Source organism: Tinamus guttatus, unplaced genomic scaffold (genome assembly GCF_059628265.1).
Source record: "Tinamus guttatus ecotype Peru unplaced genomic scaffold, ASM5962826v1 Tinamus_guttatus_pri_ptg000004l, whole genome shotgun sequence".
NCBI classification, from domain to species: Eukaryota; Metazoa; Chordata; class Aves; order Tinamiformes; family Tinamidae; genus Tinamus; species Tinamus guttatus.
The window spans coordinates 1,137,323-1,159,085 of NW_028288538.1; the positions used below are offsets into that span (position 1 = coordinate 1,137,323).

Genomic DNA, 21,763 nt, shown 5'->3' on the forward strand with positions numbered 1-21,763 from the left:
TCCCATCTATTACTTCCAAGAGGGAAAACATCCAATAGCTGCAAATCCTAAATCCCAGTGCAGATCCTCGGACCCTCAGGATAGATCCTTTGGGATCTCAGTGCCTCCTTTGTGGAGACCACTCCAGCCTGGGGCTCCTTTCCAGGGATCTTCACTGGTGGCTGTGTGGAGAAGAGGGAGCAAAACACATCCAGCCTCATGGCACCTCCTTAGCCATCAGCTCCCTTGGGATTTGCATCCCTCTTGGCTGCAATTTGTGTTTCCCAGACCTTGGTGGATGCAGGTCCCATGGGAGATGCTCCCGGGCACCCGTGCACAAAGCGCCTGGGATTAAAGGGGTCACGAAAGCACCTTTAGGGTCACGTTTGGCATCCATAAATAACACAAGGCTTTATGTTTTTCTTTGGAAAAAGCAGGGAGAGAGGTGCCAATGTGACCTCAAGTGAGGTCTGGAGGTGCTGGAGGCCTTGGGATGCAGCTCCTGCGTGAGCAGCCGCAGCATCCCGGCCCCGCTATTCCCATGGGAAGCAGCCTTGTGCTGGCACCCCATGGGATGGGGTCATGGGTGACCGCTCCAGCATTCCCAGCAGCCTAAGGCTGTCCGGAGGTCACTGGCCCCAAAATCCCGGCTGGTGGGAATGGCCAAAACCCATCCGGGGAAAACCATTGGGCTTTTCTTATGGCCACTTTGCTGCTCGCTATCCGATGGGGAACAGCTATCCCATGGGGAATACCATCCCGCAGGGCCCTTCCCGAAAGGGTGCCGGGGCCGAGCCCGTCCCCGCGCCATCCCCTCGGGCTGTACCTCCTCCGAACGCTCGTCCCTCCCACTCCCTCCCCGCCGCCGGCTTCTGCCAGGGAGCCGGGAAGGGCCGGAGCGGCGCGAGGGCTGCTCGGAGCGCGCGCTCCCCGTCCGGCTCGCCGCCTCCGGCGGATGCGCGGGGCCCATGGACGCCCGCCGCGGGCTCGCCGTCGCCTGGGCGCTCTGCCTGCTGCCAGGTAAGCGGCGATGTGTCCCCGCCGTCCCCTTCGCCTTGGGGAAGAGCCGTGGGAAGCAGCAGCCGGTGACGGGATTTGGGGGGCACGCTCGGTGCGGGGTTATAACCGGCTACGCGGAGGGTCCCCGTCGGTGCTCGTTGCTGCTTGGCTCGTGTTTGACATCCTCCTGCACGCTGCAAAGCGAGAAAAGCCCTTCTCCGGCAGAGCTCCGTGGCCACCGTAAGCATTTCTAAACATCCCCATGCGGGAGCACGCCAGCTTTTTTGGGATATTCCCCCTCCCCTTTCCCCACGGCACGGCCGCCGGATGAAGCCGGGCGAGCGGCGGCAGAGCTGCTGCCTCGGCTTAATGGGGACCATGTGTGGGAGCGCGGGGCGAGCGCGGGGGCCTCCCTGCTTACGTGGGCAGCTCGGGGGGACGTGGCAAATCCGCCTCCGCCCGGGCGCGCTCCGAGGGAAATCCCTCGCCGGCTCCCGGGCCATCCCCGGAGCGGCCGTCCCGGCCGGGCAGCATCGAGGGCTGCGGGCGCTGGTTGCCACGGCCGTTATTTCATCGTGTTCCTTAATGTCGTTAAATGTGGCCCCCACAGCCTATAAGCAGGAAAGTGGCTTATCCCTGCCCTAGGGGACCGAAATCCGGGATTTCGGAAGCACAAGGAGCTCCTGGAGCCGAGGCTCTGCGGCTGCCGGTTGCACATTTTGCGGTAGCCAGGAATGCTGCGGGACAGGGGCTGGCGATGACTGATTCCATATCCACCTCTGGCATTCCCGGGTTTCCAATGCAGCTGTGTCAGGGAGCAGAAAGCAGCGCGTTTCCCAATGCCCTGAGCCAAGTGCCCCAACCTGGAGAGGGGCTTGGTGCTTCCAGCACTTCCCGCGTGCCGGGGTCGGGAATGCCGGAGCAGGAGGGAAGCAGCAGCTCGTGTGCCCTGATCTGCTCCCTCCCAGCCGGCTCTGCCCCAGTACCCTCCACAGAGCTCAAAGGCTTTCGAGTTACGCCAAATATTTCAGCCCTGCAAAAGAGCAAAAATGTGCATCGCAGATGGGCTTCCGAGGAGCATCCGATGCCACCGGAGCCCGTGGGTTGTCAGCCTGTGCCTGGAGGTCTCAGTGCCAGCCCTGGCCCTGCATTTGCTCTTCCTCTCTCGAGCAATTCTATCCCAAGCCAGGGAAGTGCCCCTGGCCAGCAAAGCAGCTCGGTTTTGCAGAATAGTTATTGCACACAGCGATGCAATAACCCGGGCGCTGCTTTTCCAAAGCATCCTGAGGGATGCAGGGGGGACAGACACATTTGCAGCACCCCTGCAGCCCTGCAAAGGCCAAGGGCTGCAAGCTCCAGACCCCAGCACACCCCACTCCGGCAGGTCCCAACACCCAGGCTCTTGCAGAAAATAGTTATTTTTATTCCTTTGGCAGGAAAGGTAGCTTTTATTCCCAGTATTGTTTCCCAAATGTGTCCTTTTTTATTATTATTTTTCCCTTTCAATATTTGACCTGACAAGGATCAAAAGTTTGGACTGGGCAAAAACTCCAGTTCGGAATGGAGGTATTTGAGGCTTCCTGCTTTGGCAGCCTTGGGAGCAAAGCATGTGGCTTTGGGTCACTTATTTGTGACAGTGATGTCACCCCCGACAAGAAAACGGGACCAGGCTCTTTGCATTGCTAAATCTCCCTGCCAGCCTTTCAAAGGGCCCTGATTAATTTAATGTTTTTTAAATACTCCCAGATTTTTCCCCTCTGCCTCAAATGCACCCACATCTGCCTGCTTTCCCAAATGCCTCCCTCTCGTACGCGCATTCCCTGGATTTTGCCATCCATTGTTTCAAGCTTGCTTCCAGCTCGCTCCGTTTTTCCAGGCGCTCCGAGGTGGAGTGGGAGCCGGGAGCTGGAGCAAGCGCCCGGGGGAGCTTTCCCAGGAAAAGACTTCTTGGATGCAAAGCCTGGGATGTGCCACTGAGCGCAATTTGAGTCCCAAATCCCTTCTTTTCCCCCTGGACACTGCACTTCCAAAGCAATGCCGTTCCCTTGGGCATTCCCTTGCAGCCGGACTGTCAGTACCAGGAGTGATTTTTCCGGGAGATGAAGCTTGCAGGTTTGTGTCTTAGCTAGGAGTTGTGGGAAACACTGAAGCCATGTGTCAAAAAGAAATACATGACGTGTTATTTTTTACAGAATACATTAAAAAATCAAAGACAGTTCTCATGAACTCAGTTTTTAATATGTTACATAAGGTCAGCCTACCACAAAATAGTCTGGATCTGATCCCATGCATCTCTCTCTTTTTCCCTCCTTTTTCCTGCTTCCAGAATTTCTTTCCACAGGCTCCCACAGGTCCTCGCCTCGCTTGCCCTGCGCTCCTGCTTTAGGATGGCCACGTTGCGGGTTTGTGCTCTGCAAAAGCTCCCATCTCTTTCCAGCACTATAAAAACAATCCCCGTCCTGAACTTTTTGCCTGGGAAGCGGCATTCCCGGCTTCTCCTGATGACAACTCAGTTTTATACCCCTATAAATACCAAACGCGGTGCTTTGACGTGTCCTTTTCCTCTTCCAACCTCCTTCCATAACGCTGCCAGGATCTTTTATTTATACGGGAGCGAGATATCCCACAGCCACGGGCGAGGGGGAAGCCGGGATATCCCGGCTACTGCCTCCTGTTCCCTCTGCTTGGTGGAGTCTCCTGCACCTTCCCTGGCACTTGGGCTGTGCATGGCTAAATTTAAGGAGAAAACGATATCGTAAAAAGGAAGTGATGCTGCAGGGAGCACGTGGAGGGTTTGGATGCAGTGCTTCCCATATGGATGGGCTTCCCATACGGACGTGCATCGGGGTATTTTGGGGCATCCCAGCCCTGTGGGGTGTCTCTGAGCCCCTGTGGCTTTTCCATTCCGGAGGCTGGGAGAGCGGCCTCGGTGCAGCTCCGTTCCCAGAGGGAGCATGTGGCCGGAGGAGCTCGGATAAGGAAAACGCGGACCGTGAGCAGCGGTGCAGCAAGAAAGCTGCTCTCAGAGGGGTTTGCAGTGGGTGTTGGACTCCTCTGGGCAAAATATCTGCAATTTTGCAGCCCGGCGAGGCAAAATCAGCGGTGACTTTGCAGCCCCAGGCTCCTGTTCTCTCCAGCCTAGAGGGAAAAAAGTATTTATTTTTCCAGGAAACACCAGTGTACTGTTTGCCACGGTGTTGGCTTTGTGGTCACTCATGGGCTGCAGGAGGACGACGAGTCCCTTTCAGTGTCATCCCCTTGGTGCCCTGCCTGATGTGTCCCCGTTTTCCTCCTCTCTGCAGGGTTCAGTGATGCCTTCAATATTGACACCAAGAGGCCCAAAATCATCGCGGGCTCCAAGGACGCCTATTTCGGCTACACGGTGCAGCAGCACGACATCGGGGGCAAGAAGTGGTAAGTGACCTCCGTGCCCAGCTCCGAGCGGGACCTACGGCAACCCGGGCGAGATGCCGGGGGCTCCTCCTGCTCTCCCTGTGTGCCTATGGAAAACGGGTTTCACCAGGTGGGAAAAATCCCCTGCTTGTTGGAAAGCCCCATCCGCGCGTGCAGCCGGACCCGGGCAGGTGCCGGCAGCTTCGGTTTCACGCCGGCAGGTTCACAGCTCCCCAGGGTTGCGCCGGCTCCAAAACTCAGTGGAAATCCATTGGATTTTTGGGTCAAGGCCATTGCATTTTATGCAGTTTCCACCGGGAGCGGTGGTCTGCAGAAGCGATCAAATCTGCCTGTGTTTCAGCAATGCAAGGCCAAGCCTGGCTGGGTTTCGCTGGGGTTTTGGGTTTCACGGCAGACGTCCCGCTCCTCGTCAGGGACTGTGCACAGCTGGGAAAGGAGCTAAGTGGCCACTTGGCACTTGTCAGAGGAGACATTAACGTGCTCCTTGCAGAGCCTGGAGCATCGAGGGCAGCCCCAAAGCAAGCGAAATTCCCCCAAACACAGAGCAGCCTGGCCTGGGCTCCCCAGCCAGGCTAGAACAGCAAGCAGACGCTTACTGATACAGATAGATGTTTTGGAAATTCAAAACAAGGCTTGGATTTAGCCTCGGGTTCCCCAGCTCTCGTCCCGGCTGCCACGAGCATCCTGAGTCCCTGTTTCCCTTCTCTTTAACGCGTATTGGACCCTGGTTCCTGGTGCCGCGGCACACGGCGAGCGTCGCTGCTGGCTCCGTGCCCACGTGCTGCAAACCCACGAGCGTTACAAGGTTTTTCCGACTTGTACCATGTACTGAGCTGATTACGGAGGAGCCGCTGGTTGCGGTGAGGGCAGGGGGGTCATTAAATCAGTGATGGTAACGCTGCGCCCGCGAGCAGAGGACGTGGTTTGGGATTCGGCACCAGCAGCGATGCCGAGGGGATGTTTGCCGGCATTCCTGCAGGACCGGGTGTTGGGATGATGCTCCGCGCTCCTGGGGGGTCCCGTGTTTCATGGGAAGGCGCAGCCTTTCCCTGCATGTCTCCGGCTGCACGGCCGTGCTGAGCTCGGTGCTCCCAGGATCATGTGCAGCCTTCTTGGCTTCAGGGCAGGTGCTGAGCCTGATTTTGGGTCTCTTTTGCTTGCTTTTGGCCTCACTGTGCACTAATGGCAGGGAACAACCAGGGGACAGCCTTCCAGATCCCCCTTGGATGCTCCAAGCCCTGGCATCCATATGCTGGTGACCAGCTCTTCCAGTCCTTGGGATAAAGAGCTCATGGAAAGCCCATGCGAGCGGGAGCAGGCACTGCCAGCTCTTTGCTCGCTGCCTGTCAATAAGTGAAATGCTGAAACCCTCGTGGCTCAGGGGACAGGGACCTCGGGGGAGAACCTGCTAATCGGGCCCAAACTGCTGCCCTGTGACTCAGGCGCTCAGGACTGCGCGGCGGGAGGAATAACCACGCTCCCCGCTCCGCTGCAATTAGGGGTTTCGGGGATGTTTGGGGCTGTTTGCTCCAGAGGAAGGGCACAGTCAGCAGATCCTCCTTCTGATTCACCGTAGGTCAGTGCTGTGCCGGGAGTGAGCGAAACCCTGGATCAGGATTATAGGCACTGTGGCCACCCATGGGTGCTGGGGTGTCTTCACCGGGGGCATGGACAGCACTGCAAATGTGGGCAAGGTTTCCCCAGGAATCTTTTGGGACACTGGGGACACCAATGCCCCATGGTGGGGATGGAGCAAGCGCAGCTGGCAGTGATGTCCCCAACCCGCTTGCTGTGACAGCCCCAGACTCATTGCTTGGTGACCACACGAGGACACCGACCTTGGGCAGGTGCTGCCAGGCTGCGTCCACCAACTTAGCTGCTCCGGCTGGGTGGGTTTTGGTGCAGGAACCCAAATGCAAAGTGTCCTCCAACGCGTGCCCAGGGGAGGCACAGCAGGAGCTGCTGCACCGACATCCTCCCCGGGATGACGCCGCGTCACGCGCTCGGGTTTTATTTTGCGCTGCTCTGTGAAATACGAAATAGCTCGTACCAGGAATTGGTCCAAAACCCCAGAAATGTGATGGTATTTGACCTAGGACCTGCAAGAGACTCAGCTTCTGCAAAGGCAGCTGATGGCAGGGCTGCTTAAAGCTTGCAGTTCCCCGAAGCAGATAAGGAGCAGGAACGAAGTGTCTCTGCCTTCATGTTCCCGCCCACCTTTGCTTTTGGAGAACATGTTGTTTTCTTAAAAGATATTCCACTTTGTCCTGTAAGTGTGAAAAATCTCCCCTTGGAAGGGAGCAACACAAGGGACACGCGCGTTGCTGCAATGACCACTCGACTAGGGATGCTCTGCAGGGACCTCTCCACTTCTATTGCCGCAGAGGGAGGATTTTGCTCCTTTTGGGCAGGATGCTGAGTTTGGAGGCCACGGCTGGCTCCTCTTGGCCCTTCTCGCATCTTCCCTGCCAACATCAACCCAGACTTCACTGCAGCTTCCTCCTCTGCCTCTTCCTTCGCATGAAAAAAAGAGGAGGTTCTCGATGCAAAACCAGCGTAGGCGCGCACATAAGTACCACATGCATTCGCATAGGCAATTATATGGTATAAAATGTCTATTAAATATATGTACGTATTTTTTAGAAAAGCCACCATGACTCACTTTGGTTAAAGGATAAATGACCGAAGCAGCAAAACGTCTGCAGTTTAAACCCAAGGACGCAGGAGGAGAGCGGCAGCCCGGGAGAAACGGGAAGGGTGAGATGAAACCACAGCTTGTTGCTAAGGCAGAGCCAGGAAAGGCCTTGAAAACCCTCCCCGAAATGTCCTTGAGGAGCAAAGGAGCTCCGTGAGGCTAAATGGTTATCTCAGAAACGCAGCTCGTATAAGAGCGATTGCTATAAAAACAGGGAAAAACTCGTCCGCCAAGCACCAAATGTGGAATCTGAGCCCTTGGCACTCGCACTCCCGTCTGAGCCCTTTAATGCTGCTTTTGGCCAGCATAGGTGGTTTTAGAAGGATTTCAAAGCAGTGCACACACACACATATATATTTGTGTATGTATTGGCATATTCATGTGTGCACACAAGTTGGATGTGATATTCTGTAGTAGATACGTAGCTGTGACTATTTTCTCTTCTTTAGCAGAGGGAGCCAGACAGGGCTCTGAGTGCAGCCCTGGTAGTGGAAAATCTAGGAGGAAAGAATTTGGCGGGTTGAGCTCCAGGGGAAAAACTCTGGGATATGCATTGGGCTCGAGAAGCCCGTCGCTTCGTGGGGTCTCCCGGGCCGGTCGGTGACTTTCAGCACTTTTCTCAACACTTTTTCATTACGTTGGGGGTGCAATCGCAGCGCCCTCCAAATATGTGGATGGAAAAAGCGGTAACGAAGCCGCCGTGACGAGCAGCACAACTTTGCTTAGCAGCAATAGCGCAGGGCTGCTTTAATGCAGAGAGCTCCTGGTGCAGGCACCGAGGCCTGAATGTCTCAAAACACGGGGTGGCCTTGCCTGGAGCTGCTCTCTGCTCCAAGCTGCGCGTTGGCCCATGCAGAGGCTGGGGGATTGCACTAGTCTGGACCTGCTTGCAGCTGCAGATGGATTTGGTTGGACAAATCCATCTGCAAGGTTCCAAGGTGCACCCTGGATGTGATGCACCTCGTGCACGATGCACCCGCATATGCAATGCACCCCATATGTGATGCACGGGGATTGCTGCTGCAGCCTGCACTCGTTCTCCTCTTTGCCCTGCACCAACTTGCGTCTACAGATTGAAGACTTCCAGCTATGCAAAAAGCTGAATTCTTCCCAAGCTTGGGAAGAATTGGCTGCAGAAGGAGAACACTGGAAATAAACATCCATTAGCCTTCAGAAGCTGTAAAAATAACAAATATCGTATTCCCTGGCGGATGCAGGCGGGTCCCTCATGGACCCGGTACGGGAAGAGCTGCGATGCAGCCAGGACGTTTGCAGCCCAGGGAATGCGCGCGGCGGACGCGAAGCTCCGATTGTGCTGATCCAGGGTTGCAGGGCTTGCTCCTTCCCTGCATCCATGAGCCGCATCGTTGGCTGCAGCTTGGCTCGCTCCCGTGCGTGCTGCTGGATTTGCAGGCTGGGCCTGTGGCTGTGATTTCCATGGGCACTGGGAATGGCTCCATCCCGGCACCTCCGTCCCTTCCCGCTCGCTTTGCAAGCGCGCCGGGGCTCGCCCGGCAGGGAGCCCATCACCGTGCTGCAGGGCCTTCTGCTCCGGGCAGGATTTTGGGGGCCCATTCCCGGCCACTTGGGGACGGTCCTGGGCTGCTTCCCAGGTGCCACATCCAGCCTGGAGCTGGAGTCCTTCCCAACGGATGTGGCTTGGACATGTGCACCGGCTCCCGGCTCGGCTGCCACTTGGAGGTGCCAGGACCGGTGGCAGTGAGGCAACTTCCCAGCACGGTGCCACCGGGGCCCATAGGCTCTCCCGGTGCCTTCCAATCCCAAGGGCTTCCCAGGGATTTCCGGAAACCCCTGGAAGGACCCGGGAGCCTGAGGTGCCGCTGTGAAGGGCTGCACGGCCTCACTGACGGACACTGCTCCGATTTCCTGAAGCGCAAGGGGAAAAAATGACACCAGGAAAACGGGAGAGTATCATTACTGCTGACCACAGGATTCGGTGAGTTCCTCGGGCATGCTTTGCAATGCACCCGTCATATGCTATTTTAAGGAGAAATCCAGTAATTTTGCTTACTGCGAGGCCTCATTAATCAGGGTGGCTGCTGCGGGGCTCAGTGCTCCCGGATCCCTCGGGATCCGCCAGCTTCTGGGCCCTCCCTGAGCTCCCTCTAGGTATTTCTTTTTCACCATTGCCAACAGCAATAAAATCCCCATTTCCAGGCTCGTTCCTCTGCCATATTCAGTCCAACGAGGCGCGGACCCACTCGGAGTTTTCCACAGCTGAACTCTCCCTTTCCTGCGCCTCCTCCATCACTTCTCCATCCCGTCCCATCTTGAAGGCATTAGCGGCAGGGGGTTTGCCTTGCCACAGATTAACTGTTCCATGAGTTGGGAAGCCCGTGCCGTCCCTCCCGCTCCGCATGCCAGGCTCGCCCGGCCTCACACCTTCCTTCCCCTTCTCAGCTCCAGGTTTTGCGCATCCGAGCATCATATATAGGAGAAAAGTGCAAATTGGAAGCCAATAATACATAAGGGGCTTGTGGCAGAAATTTAAAACCTGGAGATAAAGAATATTTATGGAAGAAGCAAAACCACCGGGCTGATGCCCAAGATGGTCCAAGCAGGACTGTGAGTTTGGTGGGTGCAATGAAGCAAGTTGTTACTCCCAATTGGTGGGAAAACAGCTGTACTATGAGCCCATGCTCACCCCTTCCCTAAAAATCCTGCAATCCCGGTGCAGCTTCCCACATGATGCTCCAGGCCTCGCAGGTTTAAGCATCTCCAGCAGATTTGCCTTGGCAGCATCGCAGGTTATTCTGTGGGAAATGGCACAGTATTGAGGAAATGCATAGGAAGTTATTTGCATCCGCAGTGACTTCCCAGGCGCGAATCCCGGGATGCAGCGCGGATGTGACGGGTAGGGTTAAAGCCTCTGACGCTCCAGAGTTTTATACTGTGTTTTGAAGCGCAGCTGCTACCTGCAGTCGCTCCAAGCGCTGCAATAACAGCGCGTTCCTGCGGTGCTGCCCAAAACGCCAGCAGCAGCGCGCCGTGCACTCGGGTAACATTCACGTGAGGTGAAACCAGTTAAAACAATATGGAAAGAAACTGCATATTCTGCCACTGGATCCGACATGTTATTTTGCTGCCTGGTAGGAAACTCCCTGCGGTTTCCAGTGCCGACACTCGGGGCCAGGACATCAGGAATGGGAACAGACCTCGGTCTGAAACGCCCGAGGGCTGCAAAGCAGCAGCGTGGTCTCCGTTTCCCTTGTTCCAGAGTCAGCACGGATATTCCCCAAGCACTTCCACAAACACACTGCTTTATTTTTTCAAGCTTTTTTTCCAGGATAAAAGTTAAAAACACATCCTCAGGCATATTGCTACGCTGCTCTGAGCAGTCTGTGATTTGCTCCTTGAATTCCCTTTTTGGTCTTTGCTGTCCCCAGGAGGAGACATGGAAAGGAAGAGGGGAGCTTGTTTGCTTCTTATTTTGTCCATGCAAAATCGGTGCAGCTGGTGGCCTCGTGCAGGCGTCTGTCGTGCTGCGTCACGCAGGGCCCTTTCTCTGGAAAGAAAACACGTTTAAACCACAGTTTATAAATCCCAGCACTAGAAGAGGCTTGGGACCAACCTGCGGAGCGGGCCGGTGGCTCCGAGCAGCCCTTGAACTCTGGGGAACATCTGCACGCTCCCGCAGCTGGCACGTCACCTCTGCAGCAGCTGCAAAAAGCCTTTCCCTTGGCTGCCGAGTTTCCACGAGATTTCGACAACTTCATCTCATTCATCACTTCGGTTTAACCCGAAAGGGAAAACAATGTCATTGTCTTCAGGAGGCAAAAATGCAGTTTCCATGAGCTGCGCAATCCTGGCATTTATGGCGGCATCTGTAAATATTTGGGCTCGGAGCTCTGCCATCGGGCCGGGAGTTGGTGGCACGTGTTGTTTTGCAGCCTTTTGGAGAGATGCTGTGACTCCATCAATGCTGCCACCAGCCCCTGCACAGTGACCTGTGGTGCGTGGTACCACTCTGATTAGGTTTTGATAATCTTCAACCAGTGAGCAAGCCCATTTTATAGCAGTGCAATGAAAGAATTAGTGTTTAATGCCTTTGGAGAAATAGTGCTACAAAAATGACCATTTCTTGTCTAACCAGGAACATCTGTGCTGAGGACAGTTGCTTTTCCAGACGTTTTCTGGGGTGATGTAGCACAAAAGAGGTTCTGTTTACTTGGAGAGCTGGATGTGGAGGCTTGCTTCAGCTTGCCTCCTCCAGAAGAATTTTGAAAGCAAAATGCAGAGGAATAGATATATTTTGGGCTAACGCATTGGGAGCAGCAGTTGCCAGAAACCTGTGGTTCGGAGTATTTTTGAACTCGCCTGGAAGGAATGGTCGAATTCCTCAGGTCCTGCTCTCCTCCCTCTCGTCTGCTGATTTGTGCTATTCTTGTCAAGTCCACCAGAAAAAAGCAAGAAAAATATTCACAATGTCCCAGACACGTGCAGAGAGCAGCCCAGCTAATTGCCTGCACTCTGAGTAGGAGTCTGGGTATTTATCAGCTGATTAACTCTTATTTTTAAGTACAGCCAGATGCCAAACAGCCCCATCCTCTACTGAGGATGTTATCCTCATGCACCACTCTGGGCTCCTCATCCTCCAAGAAAAGCTCTAGGAAATCCTTTATTTGAGCTTCTTCATGGAGAAGATTCCCCTCAGGGCTTAGTATGAGTGAGGTCTCCTCGTTTTTGCTCCTAGTGTTGCTAAACAGGGAGTTTCTCTTTTCTAGCAGGGTTTCTAATGTGCATCCTCCAGCCCATCCTGATGTTAAAAGGTTCCTACCTTCAATAACGAGGAGGTAGGAGGTGGGTTCTCTCCAGCAACCAGAAATTGGGGATGCCATGGCCCCATAAGGAGACCTCGGAAGGATGCTGATGGCTTCAGCTCCTGTCCTGGACACCAGCCATTGGCTTCTCCCATTGAGCACGGTGACAACCCCTGCCGAGCCGCAGGCTGAGGATGCTGCCTCCAACGTGTCATTATCCATGTGGGAAGTGCTCAGGACATGCATCATTTGGCCTCACCTGTCACTGCTGGAAAGAGGGATGATGATCAACCTTGGTGGCCTCCAGCAGTAGGGAAATACACCCTTGGGCATGGAAGGGTGTTGAGGTGACCGTTTCTGTGGGATATGCCTATTTCAGGGAAGGAAGGGGTCTGTCATTGAGTCCTTCTGTGCCATTTAGGGACATAGCGCGTGCCCAAGGAGACCCTTATGGACACAGCTGTTTCTGTCCAAGTGCCTTGCCCATGCTCAGAGATATCCCTCAAATAGGGATGCCTCCCCTTCCCTTTCCTGCACGTTCTCCTGGCACTGGATACACTGGGCCTTTGTGGCTTGCGAGAAGCCATAACCGAAAGCATTTTGACCACTTCTTCGCGGGTTCCATTTTTTTTTCATGAAAAAACGGCTCTGGCAAGTGGTGTTGAGGTACAGCTGACAAGAGCCTCCTCTCCTCTCCCTCCTCCTCTCCCTCCTCCTCTCCCTTCTCCCTTCTCCTCTCCCTTCTCCCTTCTCCCTTCTCCTCTCCCTTCTCCCTTCTCCTCTCCCTTCTCCCTTCTCTCTTCTCTTCTCCTCTCCCTTCTCTCTTCTCTTCTCCTCTCACTTCTCTCTTCTCCTCTCCCTTCTCTCTTCTCTTCTCTTCTCTTCTCTTCTCTTCTCTTCTCTTCTCTTCTCTTCTCTTCTCTTCTCTTCTCTTCTCTTCTCTTCTCTTCTCTTCAGGCTGGTGGTGGGAGCCCCTTACGAAACCAACGGGCAGCAGAAGACGGGGGACGTCTACAAGTGCCCAGTGAACGGCAGCACCCACAGCAACTGCACCAAGCTCAATCTAGGTACCAACCGCGTGGGGTCAGGCTGCTGGACACGGGAGGGTGGCACTTTGGTGGCATGGGGAGCACATGGGCTTTCCCTGGGCTCTGAAGACCCCGTTGCTCTGACAGCCCAGGGGTAGCAGGTTTAGGAGGGATTTTTAGGTGTTCACCGCGCTCCTGGTGTTGGGCTTCAGGATACATCAAAAGTCAAGCAACTTGGGATAAAATAAAAATGTACTAGTACTTACTATGCTTTACTGTATATTTATGATAGCCTGACTTGTTTTGATTGATCAGGACTAGTCTTGAGCAGCATCGTCTGGGTTTTTGGGGAAAAGCAGCTGTGCAGTTGTCATTTTATTTTCTTTGTTATTAATGTGATGTATTCCGGGTTTCAAATCTGATAAGGCAGCAGGAGCTTTGGCTCGCTCAAAATATCCCTGAACTGAAAGTGAAAAAAAAAAAAAACGGGAGCCAAATCTATTTTTGTTCAAAACCATTCAGCTTTCATTTTTCTTTTATTTCTAATGGCAACACCAAAATCCTTTGAGGAAATAAATTTCTTCTGTGTGTAAATCTGAATTTTTCCAGGAAGGATTTTTTTTTCCCATTAGAAACAAATCTTGAATGAGAAGATCTACCCCCTGGGCACATAGGTTTTTTATTTTTAATTAGCTTCTCTGATTAACACAGTCTACTGAGAGCCTTTGAGTGAAGCCAGATGTGGAGCTGCCCCTGGGAGGTCAGGCACAGAGGTGGTATGAGATGCTGGTGGCCCCCCATCCTCACCTCCCCATAGCTCCTGGACCGGGGGGCCTGGCCCCCCTGCCCGGTGGGTCTGACCATGTAGGAATGTGGTTGGACCTCCAGCTGGGGCTGCAAGAGCTTCTGGGGATGATGGGTTGCGAGCAGACACCCTTCCAGCTGAATGGGAAGAAGCTCCTAATTGACTGGGAAGAAACTTCCTATTGAATGGGAAGAATCTTCCAGTTGAATGGGAAAAACCATCCAGTTGAATAGGAAGAAGCTTTGATGTTGAAATGACCTCAGGATGCTCATCGGGAGGCACAAGTGAGATGCAGGAAGGAGCTTGGGAGCTTTCCCCAAGCTGGAGAATTTTAGAAGAGGGCTGGTCCAGGGCTGCGCCCCCCAGGTCGGGATGCTGAGCATGGCCTGACCTCCCTCGCACTGTGGGTCCAGGTTTGCATTTGAGGGCTAAGCCTTCTCTTGGTTTAAACCTCAGCAAGGAACTTTCAAAGGTCTCAGACAAAAAAAAAAAAAATACTATAAAGTGACCAATTTCTTCCCCTGAGTTTTTTTTTTTTTTTCTCAGCCACCATGGGCTAAGCTGGTTTTGGTGTCCCGATGAAACCGTGCTAGAAGAACGGATGGAGCAGACAGTGTTTTTGTTAAAGCTAAAAGATGTTAATGTTAACCCAAATAAAAGGCTGCCCTGTGGGCCGTTCCCGGTTTTGGGATTTAGACAAGAGGAATGGAAGAAATGCACAGCTGTAAATCTGGGACTGAGTGTAAAAAGCTGCTAAAGAGGAGATGTGAGAGCCGCTCGGGTGTTATTTCCAAAGATTTACTACATAGGAAATGTAGCTTCCGACTTACTATTTCATCCCCTAGAAGGCTTGTTTCTCTTTGTTGATTATGGGATTTAGGGGAAACAAAAAAATCTTATCTTGACAGCAGCTTCAAAGGGCAGCTGGGCACAAGCACTGCAATGTAAACAGGGCTGAGCCATCCCTGGGCTTGCAGCTGGATCCCTGCCCGCTCCAGGGAGACTGGGGGAATGATGGATGTTGGATTTTCATAGTCGCCCAAAGCCCTGTGCTCGGTCCCGGCGCCGCTAACGGCCCTCTCCTCTCTGAAGGAAGAGTGACGCTTTCCAACGTCTCCGAGAGGAAGGACAACATGCGCCTGGGGCTGAGCCTGGCCACCAACCCCAAGGACAGCAGCTTCCTGGTAAGAAACAGGACTTTGCAATAGCTCTTCCTTGCCATGCAAGGAGCCAAGGCTTTTCCGTGAGTACAAATGCATAAAGTTATACAAAAACACGGGCACAAATGCATGAAAATGTTATACGCACACGCATACATGCCAAACCTCATTTGCTGCTCTTTAGCACCTCTGAAGCGACGGCTCCATAAGTGGCAGTTTTCAGACTGCCACTGATGCTCTGTTTTCCCCCGTTTTTATAGGCCTGCAGCCCTCTCTGGTCCCACGAGTGCGGGAGCTCTTACTACACCACAGGAATGTGCTCCAGGGTGAACTCCAACTTCAGATTCTCCAAGACCGTGGCTCCTGCTCTCCAGAGTATGAGAAACAATCTGCTTTGTAGCCTCTAACGCAAAGCTGGCTTTTGAAGTTAGAGAGTATTTTTCCTCTTCAATCGCTCCAGTGCCATTGAGGAAACAAAGCAACGACCGTATTTAGAAGGAGGCAAGATAGCAGAGGAAATTATTGCAGGAAAGCAATTCAAAGGGAGTTGCGTACGCGGACATCTGGTAAACATTTTCCTTTTGATTGACACCCCGGGAAGACAAAAAATACCTTATTCTTCCAAGAAGAGAAATAAAAGTATCCAGAATATTTTATCAGCACAGTTAGCAAGGCAAAATAGGGAAAGAATTCAGCCCCTGGCTGCACAACACAAAGAGCTCATTGACTGAAAGCTGAACCTCTTGGCCCAAATTTGTAAACGCGGGTGCATAAAGCCAGGGCCTGGTTTTATTCGGAGGTTTTAAATGAGCCTCCTGGTTTTGCTGAAGGTGCTGAGACATCGCAGGGGCTGGTCCTTGGAGAGGCCGGGCTCAAAGGGCTCTCACAGCCACAGCAGGGCCCCATGGCCACCAACCCCATCATCCTCACTGCAGGACAAGGAGGCAGCACCTGCCACTGGGCAGAGGTTTTGATGGGTTTTATGTATAACTTCCTTCCTTCCCACCCCAGCACGTGCTTCTTTTTAGCCCTCGCTGTGAAGGTTGCTGGTTCTTTGGGAGGCAGAAGGTTAACACGTGCCGTGCATCATGCATCACTCAGCGTGCTCTTCTTTCCGGGTCGTGGTCTTGAGTTCAAAGTGCTGTTTGAAGCCGCTCGTGTCGCCCCGCTGCCGACCGTGGGTTATCCCAACGTGCAACCGCATCTGCGTGGACCAGCCGCTCCACGGCTGCATCAGTGAGCCTGGGGACTGAGCTGTGTCTTTGCAAATCTCAACATCTTCTGGGTTCCTGCATCTTCTCAAAGTACCATTAGGAAAACAAAAGCAAGAAAGAGAGATGACATTGAATAATCTCCAGTCAGCTTCCTAGATCCTTTGCAGCTCTTTGTTTTGGGCTGGGTCCTAGGGTTCTCGATGGGGTTTTTGCTTAGACCATATGGGGATTTTAATGAGAACTTGCACACGTAAAGGCTGCACAGCAATGGGAAGAGAGGTCTCCTGCTGCATTAGGCCGGATGGAGGTCTGTATCTGAATCGGAGGAGATATCACCAGGTGGCCAAGTGTTATTCTTAGAGATTTTTTTATATTTTTTTTGTAGCAGAGAGGATGCATGTGGGTTCTTCCTGTCTTGTTGAAGCAAATACGACCTGAAGGTCTTTGTGAATGATTGAAATAAGATTTTTTTTTTATAAACAAGTCATAAGAGCAAGTACCTGACAGTAAGGAATCAGGCCGTAAATTTCTTCTTTGCAAGCATTGCCAAGGTCTTTCAGTAACCCACTGTGTATTTCTCACAGGATGCCAGACGTACATGGACATAATCATAGTTCTGGATGGATCAAACAGCATCTACCCTTGGGTTGAAGTTCAGCACTTCCTGATAAACATCTTGAAAAAATTTTATATTGGCCCCGGACAGATTCAAGTAAGCCCGTGCGCAACTTGTGCGCTTCTGTTCGCGCCTGCGCTTCTGCTGTGCTTCTCCGTGTCATGCACATTCCCCAAGCCTTTTTCAAAGTCACTTTGCTGCCAATTTGTTGTAGCTTGGCACCATGATTTTTCAAAATAAACTCCCAACACATGTATTTTAAAGCCAAGCCCGTGGAAATAATGCATGTCCCTAAATGAGCTATGGAGAAAGGAGCGACCCACACCCTGGCTGGGCCCAGGGAGGATGAAATCATGGGGAAATGCAGCAGTAAATCCCATACAGGCACGACTGGCTGCAGCTGTGAAGGTCTCCCCATCCTCCTCGTGTTGCCCGTCATAGGGTTATCCATTATCCGCTATCCATTATCTGTTATCCCTTTGTAATGCCCCTCTGCTCCCTAGGTCGGTGTTGTTCAGTATGGAGAAGACGTCGTCCACGAGTTTCACTTAAATGACTACAGGTCTGTAAAAGACGTGGTAGCGGCTGCCAGTCACATCGAGCAAAGAGGCGGCACCGAGACCCGGACAGCCTACGGCATAGAGTTCGCCCGGTAAAACCGCTCGCCTCGGCCTGCTTTCTGCTAACGGGTTTTAGATCATCCTCTGCTTTTGGTTTCCTTCCTCCCACCTTTCTGAGGTCTCAGCCCTCCCGAATGCCACCTTGCACATGCCCCAGCCTAGGGGCTCCGCTCGTCTTCACACCCACACTGAGTAATCGGGAGCTTGGAGCCCCAAACCACAGCTCCAGCTCCCCATTTTGGGGGGAAAAATGCCTGTTTCGTGCCAATTCCCACTGTAACCCCCAGGCAGAACCTGGCTGCTTTTCCTGGTGCAGATCTGGGGCATCGAGTTCAAACAGAGGATTCCCACCCAAAAGAAGCCAGGTCCCCCAGCAGAAAGGTCCCCTGTGGAGGTTCCACCAGAGCCCGGGGTCCCTTGGCTTCTCCTGGATGGGTGACGTGGGACCATGGGCACGGTCCATGCGGGATGGCGGGGGCCGCGGTGAGGGACCGCAGCCCGCCCGGCGGCTCTGAGCAGCCCGGGGCATCTCTTCACTTGCAGCTCGGAAGCGTTTCAGAAAGGTGGCCGGAAAGGGGCAAAGAGAGTAATGATTGTAATCACAGATGGAGAGTCGCACGACAGCCCAGACCTGGAGAAGGTGATCGAGGACAGCGAGAAGGACAACGTCACCCGCTATGCGGTGGCTGTAAGTAGAAGGGGGCCGGGCACCGGCCACCGGCTACCAAAGCACCTCAGTGGAGCCCCACGTCCATCCTTTAGTCCCTGGACACTCTGAGTGGCTTGGGAGCAACCTGCTATGGGAGTCACCAGCCAGGATTTCAGGGTCTTTGCCCAAGGACACCTAGGAGCCACTGCCTTCGTTTTCCTATCTGCTAACTAGGCCCTCACTGAGCGTGACACTGGGATATAACTTGTATAGAAGTCACATGTGACCCTCTGGATGAAGGATACCCCACCACGGGCAAGGCCACTTGAGTTATGGCAACTTAGTGACATGGTTTAGCTGATTACGGGTTTACAGTTGGACTTCATAATCTTGAAGATCTTTTCCAACCATAATGATTCTATGATTCTTGCTCCCCAATTTGCAAGTAATGGAGTAATTGGATGTCAGGCAGGGAAGGGAAGCGTAGGCAAGCAGAGATGTCTGGTTTGGGTGACCTGAAAGAGCTCTATGCAAAACAAAAACCCTCCCAAGACTTGTATTTTTATTCCAAACCTAGGTCTTGGGTTATTACAACAGAAGAGGAATCAACCCCGAAGCCTTTCTGAACGAAATCAAATTCATAGCGAGCGACCCAGACGACAAGCACTTCTTCAATGTCACGGACGAAGCAGCACTCAAGGACATTGTGGATGCGCTGGGCGAGAGGATATTTAGCTTGGAAGGTGAGCGACGCATTTTCCAGCACTCGGGGCAGGGATGGATCATTCACAGCTACTCCACATTACTCACGGCCGGGCTGCAGAGCATCCTTTGGAAAGGGCTGTTCAACTGGAGTTTCTCCACCATTCCTACTCCTTGCAGAGCAGAGAATCTTACTCTGAGCATCTTCCTTTTCCTACCTGTGTATGAGGATCAACCTTCTCTGAGCTCTTTGCAGCCCTCCAGGTGATGGAGCCTTCAGCCTCACTCCCTCACCTAACATCTGTGGCCGTCTTCATTGGCAGAGCTGTGATTTCTCTGTAATTTAGAACAAATATAGGATTTGGCTGTGGGTATTCTGGGAGGCAGCCACTGTCTTCTACCCACCCATCCAACCCCATTCAGATCCAGCCAAGTTATAAGCAGGCAGAATTTACTGCATGCCCAATGCCAGGGATGCCCTGGAGCACCAGGGATTATGCGATTAGCAGAAAAACATAGTGTTTTGCTTTGTTTTTAGCTTGTTAGCTGAAAGAAAAGATGAGGAAATATCATTGTTTTGTGTCAATCTCAGCAAAAGCGCTCTGCCAACACAACCCTTCTCCAGGACCTGGCTTTTGTTGGATTAAGTGTTTCTTTCTTGGTGACCAGTTTGCTCCTTCAAAGGAAATTTATGCAAGCTTCCTAGGAAAACTACATAGTGAAGCAAATGATCAGAACAAAAGATGAAGGGTTTTCACTTAAAATGCAACACCTTAGGGCTTTGACTTGTAAAATTTTGTTCAGATCAGATCGGGAATGCCCCACTGGTTCTGCCAGCGAGCTTGGTCCAAGCAGTTCAGTGGTTTTCTGGGGCAGAAAGTGTCACCTGAGAGACTTCACCCACCTGCAAAAATGAAGTAAAATCTCCAGAAACTAATTTCTGAGTGATTTTGCAATTCACAGTGTTTATTCAGTGGCTCAGGAGCAATGCAAGTCGGTACAATTGTGATTTGGGGGGAAACAGGCACATTTGCAGCAGCTGAGGCCTTTGGTGCTCCAGGCTGGGCAGAGGTGGCTCTTGGTCTCGCCCAAGTCCACCAAGCAGCCTGGCTCCTCCTGCAAAGCTTTCCAGCAAGTACAAATTTCTTTTTATTTTAGGCACCAACAACAAGAATGAAATCTCCTTTGGCCTGGAAATGTCCCAGACTGGATTTTCATCACATATTGTGGAAGTAAGACAGCAAATACACTTGTTCGGTTCCTATTCCTGTTTTTTTTTGTGGGCAGCTGACCCATGGAAAGGGGTGGGATGGTTTTAGCGTATGAGGTCAGGCTGTAAATGCAAGTGACAGTTTTAAGATGTGTTTAATTTGCGTGTTGATGATTAATCTGAGCCTTTTGTGCATCTCTAAGAAATAGTTTGTTTTTCCCAGAGAAAATATCTGCTAAAGCTTAGAAGCAGTATCCAGAATTTTTCCCTGTATTTTCTCTGCCACTCTTTGAGGGAAGTGGAACTATTAAATAACTTCCACATTCACGTCCAAGCCTGTACTGCGTAATGCTGAAGTAAGCACAAATCTTGCCTGGAGGTTAAATTTACCCTAACACAAATTCAGCAAAACTTCAGGCCCTTTCTGAGCCCAGCTGAGCTGCAGGGGACAGTCAGGGACCTTCATTTTAGGGTTGCTGATGGGCTCCGTGGGCCAGTGGGCCAGAGCTAAAAGTCAGCAGGGATTTTCTGCCCTACCTTACAAATGAAATAAAGTAAAGCACGGCTTGAAATATCAGAATGCATGCAAAGCAGGGGTGGAGCGGTTAAACCGGGACGGCATCTGCCACGGGCTGCAGGCTTGGCACAGGGTGGGAGGTGCTGCTGTGACCATTTTTTTTCTTTTTTTCCCCATTTGTGAGGTTCCTCCCTGTTTCTGTAAATGGCAAGTGTGGTTTCTGGGAGGGACTGCTCTGCTCTGCTGTTTTCCTCTTCCACTCTCTGTGTTGTCTGGTACTTATGTTGTCTAGGATTTGGGGTTTTACAAGACAGACAAGGGGAAACCGGTGCCTTTCCGAGCGCCCCGGTGCTGACTGCTCCTTTCCCCCCAGGACGGGATCTTGCTGGGGGCCGTGGGTGCCTACGACTGGAACGGAGCCGTCCTCAAGGAAACCAGCAGCGGGAAGGTCATTCCTCTGCGAGAGTCCTATCTCCAGGAGTTCCCAGAAGAGCTGAAAAACCACGGCGCTTACTTGGGTAAGCGAGCCAGAACAGGCTCCGTTTCCAGGGCAGAATTCATAATTTTACACTTAATAATAGGAAGCACAGAATATTTCACCACTGAGTCACTCTTGCCAGCGCTGGCACCAAGTGCCCGGTGCTCTCGGAGCTGCTGGCTCTGCGAGACCTGGGCTCCTGCTCGCCCCGACAGCAGAAGCGAGCACCTTGCCTGGGAGGGCTCCAAAGCCTACCCTGACACACAGCCCAGGAGCATTTAAATGCAGAAATAATTCAGGCATGAGCTCCGGCCTGTCCAGGTCAGCTACGGTACTTACTGGAATGGTTTAAAAAACACTGATGAAATTTCATGCCCGGAGAGGAAATACCTGCTGTGTTAATCCATTCCATGTGCAGCTCTTGGAGCCCCAGAGCAAGAGCAGCAACTCAGCTTCCAGCCTCTTCCCTGAGCTGCATGAGCCCAGCTTGTCCCTCTGCTCCTGGGAACACCAGGAGCCCCGGGACACACGGTTTTCCTCCAAGAAATAGTAGGGCTCGACTGAGAAAGCAGCAGAGCATCATCTCAGTTGGACTCTCAGTGCCTGGAGCGGGAACCGCTGCGGTTGTGCAAAGAAATGCTCACAACCATACGTGGGAGTTTGGTTTGATCCCGTCTTTGCTGTTGAGTCAAGGAGGAAAAACTGAACTATTCCGAAAAGCCCAGTGTGTCCTGCTGCAAAGCAGCCCTGCTGTCCCAGCTCCAGGCCTGGGTCTTCCTGAAGAGAAGGTTCTTAGGAGGAAAATGTCCTGCTTGAGGAGGTCAGCACCAGCGAAAAGGGATCTGTTAACCCCCGAGATACTCCAAATCCAAGTGGATATGGCCTTGAGCAGCGTG

General features: G+C 52.7%; 1 protein-coding gene across 1 annotated transcript in view; it reads left to right on the top strand.

The window, feature by feature from the left end:
• Positions 1 to 928: 928 nt before the first annotated feature.
• The window catches only part of ITGA11 (integrin subunit alpha 11), a 35,962-nt gene continuing 15,127 nt past the window's right edge, over positions 929 to 21,763 (top strand). The window contains exons 1-11 of the mRNA XM_088532886.1: positions 929 to 999; positions 4,281 to 4,392; positions 12,826 to 12,935; positions 14,794 to 14,885; positions 15,122 to 15,236; positions 16,660 to 16,787; positions 17,195 to 17,343; positions 17,855 to 17,999; positions 18,538 to 18,703; positions 19,821 to 19,894; positions 20,763 to 20,907. Coding sequence (XP_088389012.1) covers positions 948 to 999; positions 4,281 to 4,392; positions 12,826 to 12,935; positions 14,794 to 14,885; positions 15,122 to 15,236; positions 16,660 to 16,787; positions 17,195 to 17,343; positions 17,855 to 17,999; positions 18,538 to 18,703; positions 19,821 to 19,894; positions 20,763 to 20,907 — 1,288 coding nt within the window. The 5' untranslated portion in view covers positions 929 to 947. The remainder of the gene's footprint in view (positions 1,000 to 4,280; positions 4,393 to 12,825; positions 12,936 to 14,793; positions 14,886 to 15,121; positions 15,237 to 16,659; positions 16,788 to 17,194; positions 17,344 to 17,854; positions 18,000 to 18,537; positions 18,704 to 19,820; positions 19,895 to 20,762; positions 20,908 to 21,763) is intronic.